Below are 22,928 nucleotides of genomic sequence, written 5' to 3' on the forward strand. Positions count from 1 at the left end.
GGGGCGGGCGGTGTGGGGGGGATCACAGCCCATTCTCCCAGAAGCTCTACTCCTTCCAGCTTCTTTGCCTTTGCTTATGATCCTCTCCTCACTGGAGTGGCCTCACCCTGGACTTATCAAAACCCCACCTCCTCCAGGAAGCCTTCCTGGCACCCCCCGCCCTAAGGTATCTCAGGTACCCAGCTGGAGGCCCTCCTGTGCCTTGGAGCAGGGCTGTGAGTAAGCTTCCCAAGAACGGCCCATGCCCTCTCCTTCTCTGGCCTCCCAGCAGAGGATACTCCCTCACCTGAAACAGACTCTCCCACTATATGCTCTGAACTGAGGATAACTGAAGAACCCAGTGACCCCTGAAGATAGCCGCCTCCAAAGACTCGGAGACTCAGCACTCACCAGTCCATGACGCGAATCCTCATTTTTTCACACATGGAGGGAAACTGAAGAGGGAAGAGAGACATGTTGGGGTAGGGTCTTTTCAAAGAAGGGGAAGCCCAGGAAATGGGCAGGATGCTGGGGAGGCCAGGAGCCCAGGGCCTCCTGGAATGGGCCCGAGGGGGCAAGGCTCACCATGGCAGGCAGCGTGATGCTCTGGTTCCACTGAGGGTTGGCTGTCTTCTCCAGGATCTTGCTGCAGAGCTAGAAGACACAAGGGACAGGTGGACAGGAGTGGACTATGGACTCCCTTGGGGACCACCTCACCAGCTGGAGGCTGTTCTCTGCCATGTTGGCCACCCTTCAGGCTGGGCAGAAGAGCCTGGGGGCCTTGAAGGCTCAGACACAGGGGATTGCAGAGACAAAGGTCAATGGTAAATCAGACCCAGAGCTGGAGGGTATGGGGTGGGGTAGCAAGGGAGTGGGGGGGGGGGGGCGGATAGACTGCCTGAATTCCACAGCCCTTCTACGCTTATCTCCTACCTCTGGCTGGAAATCCTCCCCCCTCACCTCCCATATGGACATAACTTTAGTGTGGGGGCCCTGAGTCCAGACTGGCTTTCCCAGGGGTCCTACAGCCTGAGGCACTAACCTCTACCAGTCAGCCCAGACCACCTGCCCCTTTGGAAGACTGTGAGCCCTAGGAGATTAGAGGTGGGGGAAGGAGAAAGGGAAATGGTAGCGGGAGGGCCAGGGCTTGGGGGCCAGCCACCAGCATCTGAGAATGAGAGGAGAATTCAGTGAATATACAAACCCCATAAACCACAGTCTGCCTCAGATCAGCCCTGCTCTTAAGACTGGGCTTTCCACAATCAAGAAACCCAGCAGAGGTGGAAACTAGATCTAAACCAGTGGCTTGTGTGCCCTACCTATGCTTGGAACCATGCCCCTTAGCCAGCTCCAGGGCATCGTGTACCCTCACACAGGAACTGCAGGTAAAGACTCTATTTCAGATTCATAGATGGTAGGTTTGCACGTCCTGCAGCCTTTTTCAGAGCATGTACTATGAGTCCTGCATTGTGCTCAGCATTTATGTGCATTATCTCATTTAATGAGCATCTGATCAGGGGCTTCAGTTACTCCATCAAATGAGGTTGCAGCCTCCATGGGGGGCCAGGACTTTGTCTCCATCCCTGATCCACCCAATGCCAGCCCCTGTCCCCACCCTTCACCTCCCTGTGAGAAGAGCCCAGGCAAAGGCTGGGGGCAAGGAAGGATGCCAGGATTTGCTCCTTGTGCCAGCAAAGAAAGGAGTAAGGACAGAAGAGAGGGACAATGGGCAGAGAGTGAATGAAAATTCAAAGGGTTGAAGGCACATAAAAAGATGCTCAACCTCCCTCATAAGAAAAGAAACACAAATAAAACGAAGATACCATTTCTCACCCATCAGATTCATAAAATTCTCTAAAATTTGACAGCCCTCTGCTGGCAAGACTAGAGTGAAACTGCATGCTCATATTTTGCTGGTGGGAGAAAAAAATAGCTCGACCCTCCAGACGGCAACTGGCCACTATCTCTCCAAATTGCAAATGCAAAAACCCTTTGACCCACCAGTTCCACCTCTAGACGTTTATCCTACAGAAATACTCTCATATGTGCAGAATGACATGTAACAAGGTTATTCACTGCAGCGTGGCTTGAACTATCAAGGATATGGAACAACCCACGTGTCCACCAATGGAGGACAGATTGAATAAATGATGGTCCAGCCACACAATGCAGCTCTAAAAAGAATGAGGACTGCTCTAGGATAGGAAACAGTTTCCAAGTTATATTATTAATTGAAGTCCTGGGATGTAATGTACACATGATGACTATATGGTAGAGTATGTATGGTATATTTGGAAGCTGTTAAGACAGTAGCTCCTAGTTCTCATCACAAGGAAAAAACATTTTTCTTCCTTTTTTTATCTATATGAGATGATGAATGTTAACTAAACTTATAATCATTTGGCAATCTGTAAGTCAAGTCATCATGCTATACCTCAAAAATTTATTTCAAAGGCTGCTCAATAACCTATGAAAATATGGGCCTATAAAAACAGTTTACCAAACTGAAGAGGTACAGTTGATTCTTGATGGTAGTTACACATTCTATAAATCACCAAGAACACTGAATTCCTGAATATTAAACCATTGCTCTGGGGAGATTTCAGGTTTAGGTTCCTACCAGTCTCTGTCACAACATTTTCATCAACTAATCAATACATAACCTTGTGTCATGTGTGTTTCTATTCAAGGATATCTTATTTAATATATACTGTTGATTCATTAACACTGAACTCTCGGTTAGCAGCACTATAACTCATGCCTGAATGAAGCTTATCTAACATATCTTCTCCTAAGGCACATCCCAGCCTTTTTGCACATAGAAACACCAGACAGCCCTTTGGCACCCTCTAGGGGGGCATTTTGAACAGCAATATCACATAAAAAGCACCAAAATGTGACGAACATGACACCAGGTAGACCAAGAAAAGGACGCTTCTTTACAGGATGACAACTGGAACAAAAAGGCAGACTCACGCTGTTCCAACTCAGTGGCAACGTGTGTCAGTCATTCCGCACAATCCGCAAATCATCATGAAAGCCCCATGGGCATTAATTTTAGGATTACAAATAAATTTTAGCGAGTAGGTGAATTTGCAAATATGGAATCCACGAATAATGAAAACCAACTTAATCTGAATCTAATTTTTTTTCCAGTAGGGGAGAAGGGAGGGTTGGGAATGAAAGCAGTAGAGAGAAAAACATACTACTAAGAAATATACACAAATGTTAACAGTGGTTATCTCCAGAGTGATGTGGGGTACAGAAATATGGTTAGTTTTTTTTTATTTTCCTTGATTTTCTCTTTTTTCTATTTTTTTTATAATTAATAGGTTTCCTTCTTGCATTCAGAAAGAAAGTTGTTTCAAAGTCTCTCACCCTGCTCCCCAAGTACCTCTCCTTTCCTTCTCACCAAGGTGGGTGGGTGGGTGTGTGTTTAATCAGGTATGGTTCACATCTTGGATAATAGTGCCACCAAGTGTCCATGGGAGGAAGTGCAATGAGGGCCAGGCTAGCGTGGATGGGAACACAGAGGACAAAACCCCAGGACTCCAGATTAGGTTATAATGAGAAAAAGTGACACGCGGGCAGGCTGAGGGAAAGGGACAGGCAAAATGAGACAGGCAGTAAGAGTAGCTGGAGGAGAGAGAGGGTGACACAAAGATCCGGGGACCATCAGGGAAGTCCAACAGGCTGAAGCTTTCAGAAGGGAAAGTAGGGGGGTGTAGCTTCTTGCAGAAGCCCAGTCACCAATCAGCTTTATATAGTCCTTTGCTTTGGCCAGGTCCCCTGACTCCATCACCTCCCACAGACATTTTGACCTACCTAGAAAAACCCCTGAGGCCAGCCAAGGGCATCTCAGAACAGAAGACCTTGGGAGATCAAGGTGCCTTCAAGGACCCAGGAGCAGCCAGGAGCGCTGGAGCTCTGAGACTCGGCTTCCAGAAAAGCCATTAAATTTGAAGGCAGGTCCATGTTGGTTCTCCCCACCATCAAAGTACCCTACCATTTTGGGGAATGTGAAACAAAAAATGAAAACAATCTTGAGACATGACTTTCCCTACCTGTCAAATTGGGAAATTAATCCCAATCTTTGGAAGAAGAGTCCCATAAGCCTGTCCAGCCACACCTTCCCACGTCCTTCTTGCCTTCATTCCTTCTGTTACAATCCCTCCTGAGGCTAGATACGGGGCACCAGACCCCAAGCCCAAGCCCAAACCAACACTGCACTTGGGTAAGGACCTCACATGTGGGTGAGGACCTGCACTTGGGTGAGGACCCACAGTGAGCATTTACACCTCAATGTGAGAGAGTTTAAGATCCAAGTTACCTCTACCACATACATTTTCACTGAGACCCTGCATTAGGCTTGGGAGGGAGGAGCCAGCTTGAAGGGGCTCCCAATGGCCAATGTCAGGACAGTTCATACATCCAACACAGTAATGACTGATTTTTAACACACAGAATTAATAAAAAGTATTGAGTTCCATAGTAATAGTCAAAGGCACTAAGGGAGAGGAAAGCTCTTCTTTCCAGAAAAACACCAACTTATGAAGACAGAAGGAATGATAATGAGAAAATCACCACTTTGCAATCCCAAGTAAATGACTTATTCAGGCAAGGAGGTCAATGGCTGCATAGATCATTAGGTAAGAAGTTGCTGATATACACGCAGTGTATATAACAGGATATACACACAGTGCCAAGATATCACCCACAGATGACTTGCAAAGTACAAAAGGGAGCATGTAGTTTGACCAGAGAGAGATCTGGAGACACCATCTTAAGCAAATGATCAGATAGTCATCACCAGTGATGGGACAATCTCACTCTGTTTCCTGTTGTGATGCAATATGGCGCACACAACATCACCTATGACACATTCTTGCTGAAATACTGAATCTGAAGGGAATCTAATCTCGAGAACTAATTTCCAGTTTATAGGAAATGCGGGGGCCAGAGAAGCAAGGTAAACAACACCAGAAGGAAACAACCCAACAAATCCAGAACGTGGACAAATGGTCTGGGCTCTTCAAAAGTCAAGGGGTGAGAATAATTGTTGGGGTGGGTGGGGAAGGTCAGGAGGGGCTGTTACAGAAGAGACTAAAGAGGCATAAGGACCAAATGCACAGCATGAATTCTAGTTGGGTCTTAGATCAGCACAAAATTAAGCCATCTCCAAAGGACATTTTGGGGATAATCAGAGAAAATTTATATGAGCCAGAATCTGCTAACATTAGGGAATGACTGTTAATCGCATAGATGTGATAATGTTACTGTAGTTACAAAGAATTTTCTTCTTCTTGGGATCTGTGCTGAAGCCTTTAGGAATAAAGTCTGCAACTAGGTTTCAAACGATTCAGGCAGGAAAAAAAAGTATCTATATACAGAAAGTAAATGCAATAAAACGTTAGCAGTTGCACTTCATCTAAGTGGAGGTCATTCCAGTGGGTGGGGTGTTCATTGAAAAACTCCGCTAACTTTTCTTGATATTTTAAAATATTCAAAATGAAGAGTCACAAAAAATGTCTATTATCTATACATAGGGGAAAAACTGGAAAGAATGGCACCAAAAAACAAACTTGGTATGATGCATTATGGGTAATTTTATTTACTTTTTTCTGTAATTTTCAAAATGGATTAGTAAACATGTTCATCAGTAATAAAAGAAGCAAAAAAAAACAAAAGGTGGGGAGTGAGTCTGGGCATCAGAGAGGACACCCCGCTCTCCCCCACCCCACCCCACCCCCACCTCAGGGCCTGCCTCTGTTGGTGGGATGGGCTGGTAGACGCCCCTCCTTTTCAAAATGAATCTAAGAAAAGATTAGGTGAAAGGAAAATTGCAAAGTGCTATATGAATGGGAACCCACACCACCTCCATCACACCCTCAGCTTTTAGTGTTTATTGCAAATTTTTAAAACTTCTCTCCAATTGTCCTGTAACACCTGTGGGGGAGCGAAGGGGGAGCCGGCCTGGGGTGCCCACCCTCCAGCCACCCAGCTCAGATTCTCAGCCCTTCTGCCCTGACCAGTTCCAATTTTCCTGTCAACCTCCAAGCCATCTGACTCAACTCTCCCAGCCCTGGTTCTGTGGCAGGTGGCACTCTCCGCAAGGTTGGCACAACCTCAGAGGGCCCTGATCCCACCTTTGGCAACTCCCTGCGGTCAGACACATCTCAGAGGCACCCCCGGGGGGGTTCTGGGAGCGGCGGGAAGAGCGGGAGGCAGTCTGCGCCCACCTGATCTGTCATTTTCCCACCATTTCCACCACAGTCTCTGCTTTGAGGTTATGGACTAACTAAGACGGGGTTCTTGCCCACAAGTCGGAGAAACAGATGCTAACAAGTACCGGAATGGAATGGAAAACCGGCTAAAAGAGGGCCTAGGGCACGGTGGAGCGCCGAGAACTGCACTAGTGCCTCAGACCCGAGGGGGGAGGCAAGCCGGACGCCGAACGATGCTGGACTTTTCGCGGAGGGGGCAGGAAGGGCACAGGCACGGGCAAAGGCCGGAGGGGTGACCGCGAAGGGAAGGAAGAGGCAGGGCAGACGAGAGGACACAAGGCCGCCCTGTGAGCTGTGCAGTTTGTACGCACACAGGGGTGCGGGGAGGGAGCCCCCGCGGCTGAAACCCCGCCCAACCCAGCGCTCCAAGCCGGGGCTGCAGAGCTGCGTGTTCCCGGCAGGGGGCGCCATTTTCTCACTCGCACAAATTCGGTAAGAGCTGACTTCGGCCGGATTATGCGGTTTGAACTTCACTGTACAGAGTTGTTTTAAGCTAATTATTCTGGGGCCTTTTATGGGGACAACCCAGAGAAGAGAATGAACCCAAGGCTGCTGTGTGGTCTTGGGAAGAGATGACAGTGGGCGGAGGGGAGGGGAGGCCTTGAGACATGTTTGAAATCAAAAGCAGGGGTGGCATGTTTGATGTAAGGAGGTCAAAAGAGTGGGAAGAATCGAGGCAGGCCCACGTTTTCTGCCTTTGACTGTGGCACCTGGTTAGGATGGAGGCTCCTGGAAGTGGGGCAGGTGGGGCAGATGAGTCTTCTACAGGACCCAAGGGACAGCAGACAGAGATGTGCGGAGGCGGGGGGAGGTCTGGGGCTGAAGGGGGTTCGGAGTGAAACAGCTGTGGGAGTCCTCTGCAGAGAGGTAAGGCTGAAGCCTGAAGCCAAGGAGAGCCTGTTGGGCAGGCAGAGGAGGCTGGGGAGGGCCTGCCTGCCTGGGGGGCTGGAGGGAGGGGGCCCACAGAAGCCACAGCAACAGCCCTCCCTCTGGGCAGAAAGGCGGGCTGCAAGGAAGAGAGGTATGAGTCATCCCCAGGGCTCCCACGGAGTGGACTTTCTCCACTCAATTCCTGCCACAACTTTTTAAAAATAATCATTATGTTTCTATCGCTTTTTTTAAGTTTCCCTATCTTTATGCCTTCACATCTGGTTTTCACGCTAGTGCTTAATTTTCCCCCAAACACTCTTCTTTCTATCCACTGTCTGTCCTCCCTGTGTCTCTCACCTATGTGTCTGTCCCAGATACCCCAAGCACATCCGAAGAGCCAGGCCTGGGTGAGTGTCTCACCATGCGTCCCCCAATCAGGCCCCACTCCAGGTGCACCTTCTGATAGGCCGCACCAAGGGCTGCCTGTGTGCGCCTCATATTGTCCTTTACTCTGCTCAGCACCCATCCACGGGGACACCCAGCAGTCACCCTCCTCAGAGAATCCTCCTGCTTCCTTACTCCTTACCATTTTCCCCGCAAAGCTGACTTCCATGAAGGGATCCACCAAGTTCTTCTTGTTACTGTCAAAGCCAAAGATCTGCTTCACATTGTCCATCACGGCATCATCCACTAGGGAGAACACACTGGTCAGTGCTTACCTGCTGTCCAACCTCCAAAACCTCACTTTCCACCTACCTGTCTCCAGAGAGTCTTAGGACTCCCTGAGAGAGACGTTGTGGCATCCCCTCAGCCTGGGGACTCCCAGAACAGAGCCCCTGAGGGCATGCCCTGCTCCTTTACCCTGCCCAAACAGCTTTGTTCACTGACCCCTGCTCTCAATGGGTTTCGGAACAGATCCACCAGATGACTGATGGATTGATGGATTTGATTAGCAATCTACATCACTAAGGGCAGTTAACAATCCAGAAAAGAACTGGAAGGTGTTATAATAATATCCCATTATTGATGCCCATTTGACATTTCCTTTATGTCCATTAGCACAGTGATTGACCTGATGTGAACCAATAAGTCAATTCTGGTTTGTTTGGGGTTTTGTTTTGTTTTGTTTTGTTTTTCTACAAAAAATATATATATTAGGATTAGATATTTGGAAATCTAGGAAAAAAAAACAATAGTCCAATATATCCCAGATGTATAATATTAGAGTAAAAAATATTATGATATAAATTTTGATTTGGCTTTTAAATATGATTTTACAGTTCTTTTGTGTTGCATTTAAGGTGGCATTTTACATAAATGTAAAATATATAGGTTTGGGGACACCTGGCTGGGTCAGTCAGTAGGGCACATGACTCATAGAGCTTACTTAAAAAAATTTTTAAAAAAATAAAATAATATATATATATATGTAGGATGTCAGTTACAGTTAGTACATTCATTAAAATCCCAAGATAAGTCAAAAATAAAATGAGAAACTTTGAGGAAAAAGTATATATATATATTTTTTAAATATTCTATTTTTAAGCAATCTCCACACCCAACATGGGACTCGAACTCACAACCCTAAGATCAAGAGTCACATGCTCTACTGACTAAGCCAGCCAGGTGCCCTGAGAAAAAAATTTTTTTAATTTTTTTATTAACATATAATGTATTATTTGTTTCAGGGACCCAGGTCTGTGATTCATCAGTCTTACACAATTCACAGCGCTCACCATAGTACATACCCTCCCCAATGTCCATCACCCAGCCACCCCATCCCTCCCACTCCCCTCCACTTGTTTTGTTTTGTTTTGTTTTGTTTTGTTTTAATTTTTAGGGGCAGCTGGATGACTCAGTTAAACGTCTGCCTTTGGCTCAGGTCATGATCCCAGAGTCCTGGGATCCAGCCCTGCATTGGGCTCCCTGTCCAGCAGGGAGCCTGCTTCTCCCTCTCCCAGTCCCCCTGCTTATGCTCTCTCTCTCTGTCAAATGAATAAATAAAATCTTTTTTAAAAAAAAGAATTTTTGTCTATGCTGCTCCATGAATATCTTACTGAATTAGTCATATTATGTATAAATGTATATACAGATAGATGGATATGTGCATATGTGTATTCATGGCATGTATAGATATCTATGTGTATATGAATGAGAGGAGGGAACAGTTACAGGTTATATACCAGCTGCTGTCTACATAAATACAAAGATAACAACAATTAGCAAATATTTATGTCCTATTTACCCACCTATTTCATTTATATTTAAACAAGATTGTAGAGAATTAAATATCAAGCACATTCACCTTGAACAAAGCAAACATTTCTATTTCCCCAGCCCCCTATGGGAGCTCACCAGCCTCCCTTCTGCATAGTTTCAACCAATAAATGAAGAATGTTATTAAGCATGTATTTTAATGTGCATTTAATAACCATTACTTTCTCAAGAGTTTTCCGCCATGGTTTGGGTACAATTACGCTTGTACAGAAGGAAGGTATTTCTTTTGAGTCATTAGTCAAAGGGGTGAGCAAAACCTCAAATAATTAGCCTTATGCAAAACTTATAAACAGGGACCTAAGTTGCAAACGCTCTCACTTACTCTGCTATGAACAGAAACACTTGATTAAGCTGATACATGCTTCAAAACAGGGGCTCAGCCTTTAGAAACGTGTATGAGCCCTACTCCAAACTCAGTCAAATGTGAAACACTGGGGGAGGGACCCCAGCATCTGTACACCTTTAAAGGTCCCCAGGTGGTTCTAATGTGCAGACTGGATTGAGACCCACGGCTCTAAAATATTCAGCATAATTCCCCCAGCATTTACTGAACCCACAGGATGGGGCCAGTGCAGGGCCAGTCACTGGGAGAAACCAGGCAGGGGCCACCCTGTCTCTCTTGGGAAAATGAGGACATAGCCACAGCAAGAGTGACCCACTGCCCCAGTTGGTCAGGGACGGAGGGGTCTCCCAGGATGGGGGTGCTTGTGGTGCTGAAACCGGGACAGTCCCAGGCAAACTGGCATGATGGCTCACCAAGCGGATGGATGTTTTTCATCTGTGGAGACACTGAGCCCTTCCACCATCTAGTGACTTCTTCCCCAGCCCAGGGGCCCCGCTCCCAAGCTCAATCTTGGGCCTCCAACCCAGGGAGGACACCAGACTCACTCTGCGGTAGGTCCTCAGCTCTGAAGACCTTCAGGCAGAAGTGGGCTCCCCGAAGTGCCACTCCAGTTGGCCTGAGCAGATTGTTTTCAATGTCCTCCTTGTCTTCAGAGGGGTCCTTTCTCTCCAGCTACAATGCAACCAAATATGATGCCTTAAAGAGTTCATTAGCACAATATCTTCTCTTCTTCAACCAACACCCCTTAAATGGTGCATTTTGAAGAAAGGTAGATCTCGCCCTGCTGCTTACTAACGTGTGACCTCAGGCAGGTTCCTCTCCCTGAGACTCTGCTTCCTGACCTGGACAGTAGAACGAGTAACACCAGCCTTGCAGACTGCTGGGCAAATCAACTTCAATAATGTACAAAAGCATATGGTGGGCATTCAAGAATCCTGATCTCCTCCCTGCTCCCCCCATTAACAAGAGTGCAGAAGTGACATGTCTTCAATAACATGTGTTCATTCACTCAACAAGTATTCAGTGTCAGTGAGTGATGACTGGGTTGTGCTGAAGGGGGAGGGATGCAGCAGTGAACAAGGTAGACAGACGTCCTGCCCCCACAGAGCTCACCGTCTCACAGCGAAAGCCCACCTTTAAGCAAGCTCCTATTCTGCCATTCCACTGACTGGAATACAGACCCGAAGGTAGTTACGGCAACAACCATCTTGAACCATGAGATGGAAGCCGCATGATGAAGACAGAGGGGCGAAGACCAGGAGCCTAGGTCTCTGGTCATTGTGGGAGCACCATGCGGGCTCTGGACTGCCTCCCCAGGGATTTATGAGGGAGAGAAATATACTTCTATCCTCCTTAATGCTTATTATTCAGGGCATCTTTGTTATAGCAGCTGAACCTATATCTTAATTCACACAGGGGCCCAGGGGAGATGTGAGGGGACCGTGACCTCGGGCTCTGATCTTGGGATGGGAGCGAGAAGCATGCTCTGAGGTGGTCATGCCAACAAGACTGACCAACCTTGTCAGTCAGTGGACTGACAGATGTGGGACTGAAGGATGAGGAATGAAATTAGGCCTCTTGCTCGGGAGACTGAGCAGATGACAGTGTCTTTTCCTAAGATGTCACCTGCCACAAGATGGGAGCAGCTGTGAGGAGTGGGCAGCGGATGATCCTAGGTTTTCATATGTTAAGTTAGAGGGGCCTAAGGGATATGTTAATGTGGCTTTATTACAAAGCAACTGAAACTGAGTGTCTGGAGCCCTGACAATCCAAGCTGGAGATGAGCAATTTAGGAGTCTCAAGTGGACAGAGATGGGCTCCTCGAAAGTGAGGGTCAAGGACGCAGCACAAAGGCAAGCAAGGGAATTTTATTGAGCCACTGAATTTGAAGGATCCATATTTTTTTTTAAAAAAAGAAAGAATCAGGAGACTCACCAATGCTAAGGGAGAAGAGAGTTTCAAATAAGCCATGGGCTCTGGAATCAAAAGCTGTGGAGGAACAGAGAGGATTGAGAGGAGAGAAGAGCCCCTGGAAGTTGGCAATGATGACCCTCCAGCACATGGTTTCAGGGAAGGAAGGTGGCAGGAATCCTCATGAAGAGGAGGAGGAATGAGCAGCCAGTAGAGGAGTAGAGAAGGGCAACCCAATGTGCTCCCTGATGAAGCTGGTCATGCCTGGAAGCAAGCTGCAAGCAGCTTGGAGAAGACGGGTGGGGAGAAATGAGTGAAGTGGGTGAGGGTATTTGAAGGTAGGGAAATCTTGAGCCTGGTACAAATCGAAGGGCAGAAGAGAAGACACCAGGAAGAACAGGGAGAACAAGATGGCGGAGGACTGGAGCACAAGGCAAAGGAGGCAGGAAGACGGGGAAGGGAGGGAAGACAGATGAAGTCAGGAATGAGGACCAAAGGAACTTCAGGAGCTCACATCGTTCACCATTGTGCAGCTCTGCCTCTCTCAGGAGGTGGAGGTTGAGGCTTAGGAAAGACAGCAAAGTCTGGAAACAGCCACTGTGGCAAATTGGAAAAGGAGTAAACCACACCCAAGTAAAAGAAGAGGTTGATAGCACCCATGTTCATCTAGCCAGCACCTCCAGGTGACTCCTGCCTCCGAAACTGACCAAGAAGTAGTGTAGACAGTGGCGGGTGGTGGGGTTATGAGGTGTGGCAGGAGACGCCTGCTATGGAACCAGTAAGCACATGGTGAGAGCTGTGATGGAGGATGGGGTCTAGGCTGGAGGAGGGAGAGGATGGCAGGAAGGCACTACTGGATTGGGAAAACCAACGGGGTGTGGGAGGGGGGCCTGTAACGCCAGGGAGGAAGGACTGTCATTCAGCAGGGGTGAGGGAGGAAAAAGGCAGAGAGTGGTAGAAAGAGGGATTTCTGAGCTCAGGGTCTCAAAAGAAATGAAATCAGATGTCAGTGGCTGATGTGTCACATCTCAAGACAATGGCAAAGATCAGAATCTGCAAGCAGGGATGCCCCTGGACCAGCTCCACCTGAGGCAGGGGTAGGTAACAACAGCCCAGAAGAGGGAGAAACAACCAGCAAAGCAGCCTTTAAAGGAGGCGGCGCTGAAGTTGGGAAGAGCTGATGGCCGGGAGGCTGCAGTGGGAAACCTGCAGTGGGAAACTGCTCCTCCCATTCCAGAACCCACGGGGAGTCGGGGAAGAAAGTAGGGGCTTCTGTCTCAGTTGGTTTCAAAAGAAGTGGCTTCATCAGGAAAAAGCAATGTTCCAATTAAGAGAAAGAAGAGGAAGAAATGTTTTAGAAAAGGGTAATAGACCCAGAGATGCCACGAGAAGGAGCAAGATGGCGCCATGTCTGGAAAGACATGCTACATAAGGACAGGACAGGACTACACGGGATGAGAGAGAGGGACAGGTGCCTTTGGGTGTGGCTTATCCACTGGAGCTCCATCAGCCCACTGCATAACACAGAACCCTGGGCTCTCCATCCCCTAACCCTCTCCACTGTGGCTTCCTGAGCCCTTGTCATCAGCCAACTCCTATTCCTGACACCATCGTGGAACTTGCCCTCCACCTCCCACTGCTCTTTTCCCCAGTTTCCCTACTTTTGCTTCTCCCTCTCCTCCTGGCCATCCCAGGCTGGGAAGAGAAGGCCACACTTTGCACCTGCACCCACCATCACTCCACCATGTCTTTTATCTGGAAGTCCCCATCACCCATATGTGCCACTCTCTCCCCTGGTTCTCACTGATACCATCCACCAAGCCAAGGACACGTGCTCACCTTTCCTTCATGACTTCAGCACCTGCCTCACCACTTGCCTATTTGATTTCCAATTCTCCCATAAGATAATCAACATCCATGTGGTCATTCGCCAACACGGTTCCCTTCCTCCACCAGCAGCTCCTTAATCTCCCCTCCCCTTCAGCTGCTAGAAGCATGGCCACATCTGGAACCTCCAGCCACTCAGAACCATTCCTCTAGCAAAACCTTGACCACTGAAACCCTTCTCCAAAGACAGCTTGCAATCTATCTGCCTCCTCCAACCTCCCACTCACACAGAGTGGGGCTCCCAACACAGCCTGGCACACAGCAGGAGCTCAATAAATGTGCGTTCCCTATTCTCCATCCCCTTCACCAGCTCTAAGCCTTGCACTCTCACACCCTCCCCACCCAGCACCACCAGCCATGTCCCGATGCCCAGGCTACCTCAGCCCTGTGCTTCCGCTAGTCCTGCCCTCCCCATGCCCAACGCCTCTGCCATCCACCAGTCTGCCACTGAGTATAATGAGACTCTACCACAAAGCTGCCAACCCAGAGTAGGCGCTCTTTCGTCTGCTCAGAAATCCTTCCGCTCACCTGGAATTAACCCTTCATTCCTCTCCCACGGCTATTCCCAACAAAGACGCTGATACCTCCCCATGTCTGCACGTCTTTCTCATTCTTCCCATCTCCAACTTGAACTTGACTTACTGGTGTGTAAAGATGATAATAGTATTTTCTCAGGTGATAAAATTCAGGTTGGAGTAGAATATAGAGAATGATCTCACTTTTGCAAAAAAAGAAAAATATACAACAGATCGGTGGTTGCCAGAGGTGGGGGAGAGGGAGGTGGAGGAAAGGGGTCAACATGTACAAACTTCCGGTTATCAGATAAGTAAGTCATGAGGATGTAATGCACAGCACGGAGACTCAAGTTAATAATACTCTATTGCATGTTTGAAAGTTACTGAGAGAAGAGATCTTAAACGTTTGAAACTACATAGGGTGATGGATGTTAACTAGACTTACTGTGATGATCATTTCACAATGTATACAAATAACGAATCGTTATGTTGTATGCCTGAAACTAATATAATGTTATATGTCAATTACATCTCAATTTTAAAAAGCAATAAAAAAAATAGATGGGGCGCCTGGGTGGCTCAGGTGGTTATGAGTCTGACTCTTGGTTTTGGCTCAGGTCGTGATCTCAGGGTTTTGAGATCGAACCCTGCATCGGGTTCCATGCTCACGCCGAGTCTACATGAGACCCTCTCTCCCTTCCCTCTGCCCCTCCCACTCGTGTGTGCTCTCTCTTCCTCTCTAAAATAAATAAATATTTTTTTAAAAAAATAGAAAAATGCACATGTACATCCTTCTGGGAGGATATGCAACAAGATCTGAATCACAGCTGTCTCTGAGTGGTAGAATTATGAGTGATTCACTTTTTATTAATACTTTTGCTCATGTTCCTCATTTCTTATACTTATCATGTGTTTTTTAAAATCAGAAAAACTACAGTTGTGTTTTTACTATACTCACGGGCGCTTCATCTCCAGGCCCCAGCACACAGAGGCTTGCTTTCAGGTAACCTCTGGCCCCAGCAGAGAAATCATCAGGGTCCGAGAGGAGCAACCACTTCCTCAGATAGGCATGTCCTAAGAGAGACAACATCCATAAGTGATGGCAGAACTGGAAGGACCCAAGTCTGCAACCAGGAGCCTGGGGCCGACATTTGGGTGAGAGATTTATTCACAGGGACAGGGGGGCCAGACTTTGAGTATTCATGTGGGTCTAAGTCAGAATGTCAACCGAAACACCTAGAAGAGACTGCCAAAGACAGACCCCAGGCCATGTGCCTCCCTCTCAAAAAGTGACCAGACCAGAACAGAAGCCAAGGTGTGGAGAAATCCTAGACTTGTTATCAAAATGGCCCGCCCCTGTCAGAGGGGACCTCGTCTCCAACAACCCTTGCTTGGGGCCTTCCAGATTTAGCATCCCTGACTGGGCCAGCCAAGACCCACATGAAGGTTTGATCTCCCTGAGGGCCTGGTTTACTTGGAAGATGGAAGCCAGCCTTCTCTTCATTCCTGCAGCAATCATCTCCACAATCAGACTCTACCTCTAAATTCTAAAACCCCCAAGGAAAAAAGGTGATTGTCCCAAATGGCTGTCCCCAACAGCCTCCAGAACCAAAATGCAAAGATATGGTCAAGGTGTTGAGGACGTGACTCACGGGGCTCTCTGTAGATGGTACCCACATCCATCTGAAACCAAACCAAGAAACACAAGTCAAACTCTTGCCCTTGGAGCATTAAGTGAAATATGGTACATTATGCCATCACATTAAAAATCATGCTTTGAAGATCATTTGGGGACATAGGGAAATGTTCATCAGCTGACATTACATGGAAAAAAGAGCAGAATACATGTTGATCAAAGTTTGGTAAGGTTTATCCATGCACAGGAAAGAAAGCAAAAGAAACACAACAACATGGTAACTGTGCTGTCTCTGGCTGGTAGATTTAGGTGGTAGATTTATTTTATTTTTTTATTTTTTCCTTTCCTATATTTTATAATTTTCTATAAAAATTCATAGATCAGAGGGACACTGATGGTCGGGCAGGCTGTGCATGGGGGCAGCCGGAGGGACATGAGAACTCTGTACTTTGCTCTCTAGTTGGCTATGAACCTAAAACTGCTCTAAAAATGTTTTTTGATCATGGATTACTTTTATAATTAGAAAAAAAAGAAAATACTTGTTTACCTTAAACTCTGGGTTCTCAGACCAAGAATATGCTTCAAAGATTAGAGACTCAGGACATAGAACCCCATTTATTACAGAATGACCCAGGTTCGATACTGTTCTTTTTAAAACTGCCTTCTCCAGGAAAATTGACTTCATTTTCTATCTTGTGACTACTTCCCAGAGAAGAGGCCATATTTTATTTGGACAGCAAGGGGAAGTTAAAATAAGTCTGTACGCCTTCTTTCCATTTGATAAACGCCTGAAGATTCGAAAATGAGAAAATCAGTGAGAATTGCCTTAAAACACCATTGGTGAAGGTCTCCATTGCTAGCTGCCTTTGCTTTCTGAGACCTGTTGATGCCTCCCTGTGAGCTGAGTCCTAGTCAGTCCTTGGTTCTCTGCAGTACACTCCTCACTTCTGCACTGTCTGGGACAAATGGGGTGGGGGGGCAGGCTCCCCCATCTCTCCTGTGTCCCACCCTGTTCCCACTGGACTCCACATCTGGACCCCGCTCCCAAGCCGGAGCGAGGGTGCACACGGGGCACAGAACACTGGTGTCACATTGGCCCAAGTCAAAATCAGGAGGAAGGCCGTCTAACCACCAATTTCAAGCTTCCTTCCCAGATGTAAAGACAAATATGAATCAGAAGCAAGAATCCGAAATCCTCCTGTTGGACATAAGGGAAGAGATTTCCCTCTCCGCCCTTTCTGTCAGATAATTTACCTTAGAAACCTTGTAAATATAAGTATTTTCTCCACTTTTTCTGTGGGAAGGGAGGGGCCTGCTTTCGACACAGGCCTGGGTCCAAGTTGTAAAACAACTTTCATCACAAAAATGCAAGTTTTTCTGTGTTTTTTCCTCTGAAGAAAGTCAATTAGCTAACGCAGATGGTCAACCCAATTACCAGGTGGTGAGGATGAACTGTGTGTGGCCGAGGGCACTGTCAGTCGTCTGCCTTGAGGACTAGTTATGCTGAGAACAAGTACCGGATGGGTTGTATCTGCTCAGCGTTGTAAAGGATTTCTTGCTGCCTTTACCATCTCCTAGTGGATTGCCTGTCATGTGCATCACCTTCTGGATTGATACTTATTCAATAATAAAAGTCTATTGTTTCTCTACGACCTTTGTGGAGAGGATTTCTGAGTTTGGAGAAGATTTTGTCTTGTCTTTTTTTTTTTTTTTAACTGTATTTCCCCAACACAGACTGAGAGGAACAGGACCCCTGAGGCACCAGCCTCTGCACATTACGTACAGAGCCTCCACTAACGTGAACTAGTGACAACTAACTGCTTTCAAAGAAAATACATAATTACCTGGAATTCCCCAATGAGAGCATCTGTCCGGAGAGAACGGGAATCTACCACCTGGGGGGGGGGGGGCAGAGATAAATTAAAACTCTTATTTACAAGTAAACGTTGGCTCAGACAGGACCCAACACAACAGCTCTTCCCTCCCAAACAGTAACAGCCAATTACGTAGAGCACTTGCTCTGTTCCAGAGACTGTTCTGAGCAATGTTTAACACTCACGTGAACCCCCTGAGTAGGTATTATTATTATGCCCATTTTACAGATGAAGGAACAGAGGCACAGAGAGACTACAGGACTTGTAGAGCATCACACAACCCCTAAACGGCAGAGTCAGGACCAGAGCCCCGACGGTGGTTCCAGAGCCCACACCTTCAACAACTAAACTACACTGCCTTTCAGAAGAAAGCCCCAAAAAAAGGAAAAAAAAAAAAAAAAGAGCTGAGACCCAAAGAAAGAAGATTCTGGCCAGAAACAGGCACATGGGCAAACAAAATAAAATGAGAATCAGGGTCCACTGCGAGAATGATATCAGAACCCTGACCTGCCGCCCCTGTGGGGGTGCTGGGCAGTGGGGGTGCTGGGCAGTGGGGGTTCCCCACTCGGCTGTTGCCTCCATCTGAGCTGCCGATGCCATTTCTGTGACCAGCAGAGCTTGGCGATGAGCCGCTCCCCTCACCCGTGCCCTGGGCCGCATGCTTCTTCCTCACACTAGCTCACACTCACACCAACAGGCACGCACACACATGCACGCTGATACACACACATACACACGTGCACGGTGGTGTGCCCGCGAGTGTACACGTAACCCACAGAGAAACACTGATTGCTGAGACGTACCGTGATAAAGATGGGCTCGTCAAACAGCTCCGAGGGAGAGTCAAACACATTGAAGAAGAGAGTCTGAGGTTCAGGGCAAAAGGAAAACAAATGAGTGCCTGCCGACCCCGGGGGCTGAGGAGAGGGTCGGCCGCTGCCCACAGCCTTCAGGTCTGGTCCACCCAGAAGTGTGGACTGAGCTCAGCTGAACAACGAGCTCTGGGGATTCCACAAGTTCTGGGGTATCCCACCCTTGCCCTCATAGAGGTTGTCATCTCAGGGACAGGGCGGGGGGCCGGCCCTACAGCGTGTCAGAGACGTGGAGCATTGGGAGCCCAAGGCGGGAATAAGAGCTAGAACCCTCCCTCCAGTTCATCGGATACCCTACTGGGGACCTGGCATATCTCTCGATACAAAAACCAAATGGATTGTCAGGTGTCTGCTGTGCATTCCCAATTCGGAAGGGCCCCTGTGGTTCTCATCCTGATATCCAGCATCTCCCACCTCGTTGAAGAGTGGGCTGTTTCCCTTGTGGATCCGTGTCCTCTTGGTCTGCCCGGCAGCCGTGACCTTGACCACAGGCTTGATATTCACCCCTGGCAGCTGGCGACCCTCGATCACTTGCACCCTGATCTGAAAGCCAAGAGGAGGCATGAGCGGGAGGAAGGCCGAAGTAGTCAGGCCCCAAGAGAGTCAGAAATCTCAGGGATCGTTCTCACTGCTGGCTTCTTGGCAATGGTATTAAAAAGGTATCAGGAAGAGCATTATAAGAACAGTCGTATTTTCCCGCCAAGGTCCCTTGCATCTATAAAATCCCATAGTTCTGCACAAGAGCTGCCAAGCTGCCCCAAGAAAGCTCCCAGCACTAAATTCCAGGGCTGGGCCGAGGACCCGGACCCCAGCTCATTTCACACAACCGTCGGCACAGCCCTTCCTCAGACCCCTTACGCCGGCACAGCTAAGTGGCCTGAATGTTCTTCACTAACAGCTCCCTCGGAGGCTGAGCTGACACAGTGAAGTGACCCCACTTTATTCTTTATAAGACACAACATTTTCTTGTGTTACTTAAGAGTTTTCTCCGTTGAATTTTAAGTAAAGAAAGGTTTCAGGAATATCTGTGCTTCCAAATTTAGGCAAAATATTTGAAAAGATGAAGTTTTAAAATACTAGAACAATTTTCATGGAAAAATAAGATGTTTACTTGTTTTGAGTTTTAATCAGCAGTTATTTATCATTGGATCGACCAATGCTTTTGGATTTTAAGCCGTACTATAGAAGAATATATTATTAATAACAATGGGAAGGTAGATCCATGATTTTTATTCTCTTCATTTTCCTGTGTTTTCTAAGTTTTCTACAATAAACACACATTAATTTTCGAAGGAGAAAAAGGCAATAAGTACATGACTTGGGAATAAAAATAATAATAATGTCAGAATTTTGTCTCTCAGGCAAAATACAGAGCAGTTACAGGTAGTACTTTTGCTTAAATTACCACGATTTAGAAGTAAAATGTATTTTTACAATTTGTTGCACTTAACAAAGAGCTAAGTTTCCTGTTTTTAACTTTAAAAGTAGTTCTGGAGAGCTCAATATCACTAAATGTAACTATATCAATATGGGAAATTTCATACAAAAGAAAAAGAATAAGCAAAGGACCAAAATTAAAATGCAATAAAATCGGGTGGATTTTTGGATTAAAATATGCCAGAGGGTTGGGGCACCTGGGTGGGCTAAGCATCTGACTGTCAGTTTGGGCTCAGGTCATGATCTCGGGGTCGTGCAATCGAGCCCCCAATTGAGCTCCACGCTTAGCATGACATCTGCTTGAGATTCTGTCTCTCCTCTCCCTCTGTCCCTCCCCCTGCTTGTGCGTGCTTGTGTGTGTGTGTGTGTGCACACTCTCTCTCAAATAAATACATAAATGTTTTTAAAAAATAAATAAAATTAAATATGCCCAAGAGTTAATATTAATAGTTTTATTCTGTGAAGAGCTTGAACAAGCTCAAATTCTGCTTGGCCTTCCGAAGAATCCATGGCTGTAAGGAAGGGCATGGATCAAGAGAGAAAACAGAGCACTAGACAGAGCTTCTTAGTTTGGGGGTCTTGTTAAAATGCAGATTCTGATTCAGCAGGGCTGGCTTCCACCTGCTGCCCCTGCTGCAGCCCAAGGACCACACTACGAGGAGCCAAAAGCTAGCTAGCCAGATGAACCCTGGTTGGAAAACACATAACAAATGTAAAGATAGGCTGAATCTCTGCAATGCTCCCCACCCTCTTTTTTAAAAGAACAAAACCAGGGGCTGTGTTCTGAGGCCACAACAACACATGAACTGCCCATTCCGCACCTGCCAGGGACCCGGGGAAACCAGAGACTCCTGCCTAGGAGAGCCCTTAGGACCTGCCCCAGGCTGGACAGACATTATCGAAAAGAGGAGACTGTGGTCAGAGAGTCAGCCCATTACCTGGAAGTCCTGCGGTTTGTCCGACAGCAGCTTTCTGGTCGTGGGAGCACTTCTTTTCCTCTTGCTCCCAGGGTGGTAGGGGGGCGGATGGGAAGGTGGCTTCTTCGGGGTGGTGGGGGCCCCGGGGCCTGGGGCACCGCTCTGATCCAGTAATGGCTCTGCCTCATCTCCCGTGAGCCCCTGGTCCTCGGTGTCCTCCTCTCCTCCTGTGTCTGGGCGGAGAGGGTGCTAATAAGGGCTGGTCCCTCTGACCCCATCCAGCCAATGGAGGAGCCAAAGGGCTTGGGCACGAAGACCCACCACCCACCTCCCCTCCTGTCAGTGAGCCAGGATGGTTGAGGGAGAAAGAAGAAGAGCTTTCAACAGCTGAGACAGGAGGGCAGTCAGTCCAGTTAGTCAACAGGAAGGAAACTGAATGGCCCTAGCCCTCCCCACCATGTCCTGCAGGATCAGCCCCTCTGACCACCTCATCCCACATCCCACTCTGGTGAGCTGACAGATGGCAGCAAAGAGCCGGTTACGGGTGGTAGGATCAGGATCGGGATAGCCTGACCCGTGTCTCACCCGTGGGGGCCAGCCACTTCTTTCCAGAGTATCTTGTGTCCACGGTGCTGTCACTGAGCAGGGACCAAGTCTCAGCCCGGCTCTGTCCCCCACCTGGCATAGGGGCAAGGCACAGCCCCAGGAGGTGAGGAGGGAGCTGGGTGAGGGGAGCCAACCTAGGGCACCCCCACCCCAAACCCGCTCTCCCTGGCTGCTCTAGCCTGGCACAAAGCTCAGAAACAGCTCCCATGTCTTCTGGACACTGTCCCTTCTCACCACCTTCCAGGCAGGACTGGAAATTTGTCACCTTTGGGAGCTTTCCCTGAGTGGCCCGAACCCTAACTCTGTCAGACCCACCTCCAAGGTGGTCCCAGAACACTCGAGCCCTTCACCCTCCCCACTCTGTCACCAGGAGCACCCCTTCTTTCTGCCCACCACCCACCCTATGCCCCAGTCCGGACTGATGTCCTATCTCCAAGCTCAGACGGTGTGGAGCTCCAACAACATGCCTGGGCAGGACAGGCCTAGGGCACACCCCCACCAGAGCTTGGGTTTTAATGCCGTGTTTGCCTCGAGCTCCCTTCACCAGGAGAGAAACTGCAGGCTCTTTCCCATGGCCAAGTCCCCACCTGGCCCATCGGTGTAGCTTCCTGCACATTCCAGCAGGCTGGGCCACATGGAGGCCTCACCAGCCCCGCGAGGGCAAGCCAAGCACCCTGGGCTGGATCCTCCTGTGACAAGGCCCACAGAGGCAAGTGAAGAGACCTGAGGCAACCTCGGAACTTGCCAACTCTGCTCGTTTCACAAATGATAAACCGTAGGCCCAGAGAGGGAGAGTGGCCAGCCCAAAGTCACACAGCTACTTGGTGCCAAAGTCAAGAAAGGAACTCATGTCCCCTGACATCGGCCCAGGGCTCTTTCAAGGAAACCCCAGCTCTGTCATTACGACGCCATCGCCAAAGGCCTATGAAGTTCCAGAGCAGGGAAGCATTCACCTCTGGGGAGCGGGTGCGGCCCCGGGTATCATCTGGGGCAGACCCCATCCCAGCACAGGCACGCCCTCCGAAGCTCCCACCCAGCTGAGAGCTGCCCAGGCACAGCCCCTCCCCAGGAGGCCTTCCTCACACTAATCCCAGTGGCACTTTCTCTGCGTGGCAGAAGGTAGCTCGCAGGACTCCCCACCCGCTGGTGTCCTCTCGTCTCTGGACCTGGGCTGCCCCCGACTTGGGGAAGGCTGCAGAGGCTGGCTGAAGCTTCACTCTGGCCTCCCACCCCCAGGCTCCACCACTGCTGTGGGGCTTCTTCCCAGGGGCCCTGTCAGGGTGGGCTCCTCACCAGCCACCATATCCACGTCAGGCAGAGTCGGGGAGGGTTCCAGAGACGCAGAGGGTGGGAACAGGGGCACGGCTCCAGGGAGTGGCGTGTAGGACACCTGCAGGACCAGCGAGGCCTGGAAGAGATGGGGGTAGGAGAGCAGCAGGTTAGTGCATTGGCCTCGGCCCACCACCAGCCAGCATCCTTCCTGTTCCTTCTACCCCTTCGCCAAGGATGATGGCTCTGAC

The 22,928-nt window shown here is 48.5% G+C and overlaps 1 protein-coding gene across 23 annotated transcripts in view; it reads right to left on the bottom strand.

The window, feature by feature from the left end:
- The window catches only part of DYSF (dysferlin), a 205,016-nt gene that overhangs the window by 136,286 nt on the left and 45,802 nt on the right, over window positions 1-22,928 (bottom strand). For 13 of the 23 annotated variants that reach the window (XR_010405596.1, XM_064572346.1, XM_064572338.1 and 10 more), the window contains exons 5-16: window positions 22,702-22,816; window positions 21,388-21,480; window positions 20,824-21,035; window positions 18,863-18,991; window positions 18,380-18,442; window positions 17,547-17,597; window positions 15,719-15,749; window positions 15,025-15,140; window positions 10,299-10,425; window positions 7,720-7,823; window positions 565-633; window positions 391-434 (exon numbers count right to left, since the gene is read on the bottom strand). Coding sequence is in view for 22 of the 23 variants with exons in the window: in XM_064572346.1 (XP_064428416.1) it covers window positions 391-434; window positions 565-633; window positions 7,720-7,823; window positions 10,299-10,425; window positions 15,025-15,140; window positions 15,719-15,749; window positions 17,547-17,597; window positions 18,380-18,442; window positions 18,863-18,991; window positions 20,824-21,035; window positions 21,388-21,480; window positions 22,702-22,816 (1,154 nt within the window). In the remaining variant the exon portion in view is untranslated. The remainder of the gene's footprint in view (window positions 1-390; window positions 435-564; window positions 634-7,719; window positions 7,824-10,298; window positions 10,426-15,024; window positions 15,141-15,718; window positions 15,750-17,546; window positions 17,598-18,379; window positions 18,443-18,862; window positions 18,992-20,823; window positions 21,036-21,387; window positions 21,481-22,701; window positions 22,817-22,928) is intronic. The other 10 variants (XM_064572348.1, XM_064572350.1, XM_064572344.1 and 7 more) reach the window with 1 other exon arrangement.

This window comes from Mirounga angustirostris, unplaced genomic scaffold (genome assembly GCF_029215605.1).
Source record: "Mirounga angustirostris isolate CCGP_5_RB_7025 unplaced genomic scaffold, mMirAng1.0.hap1 SCAF_10, whole genome shotgun sequence".
Taxonomy (NCBI): Eukaryota; Metazoa; Chordata; class Mammalia; order Carnivora; family Phocidae; genus Mirounga; species Mirounga angustirostris.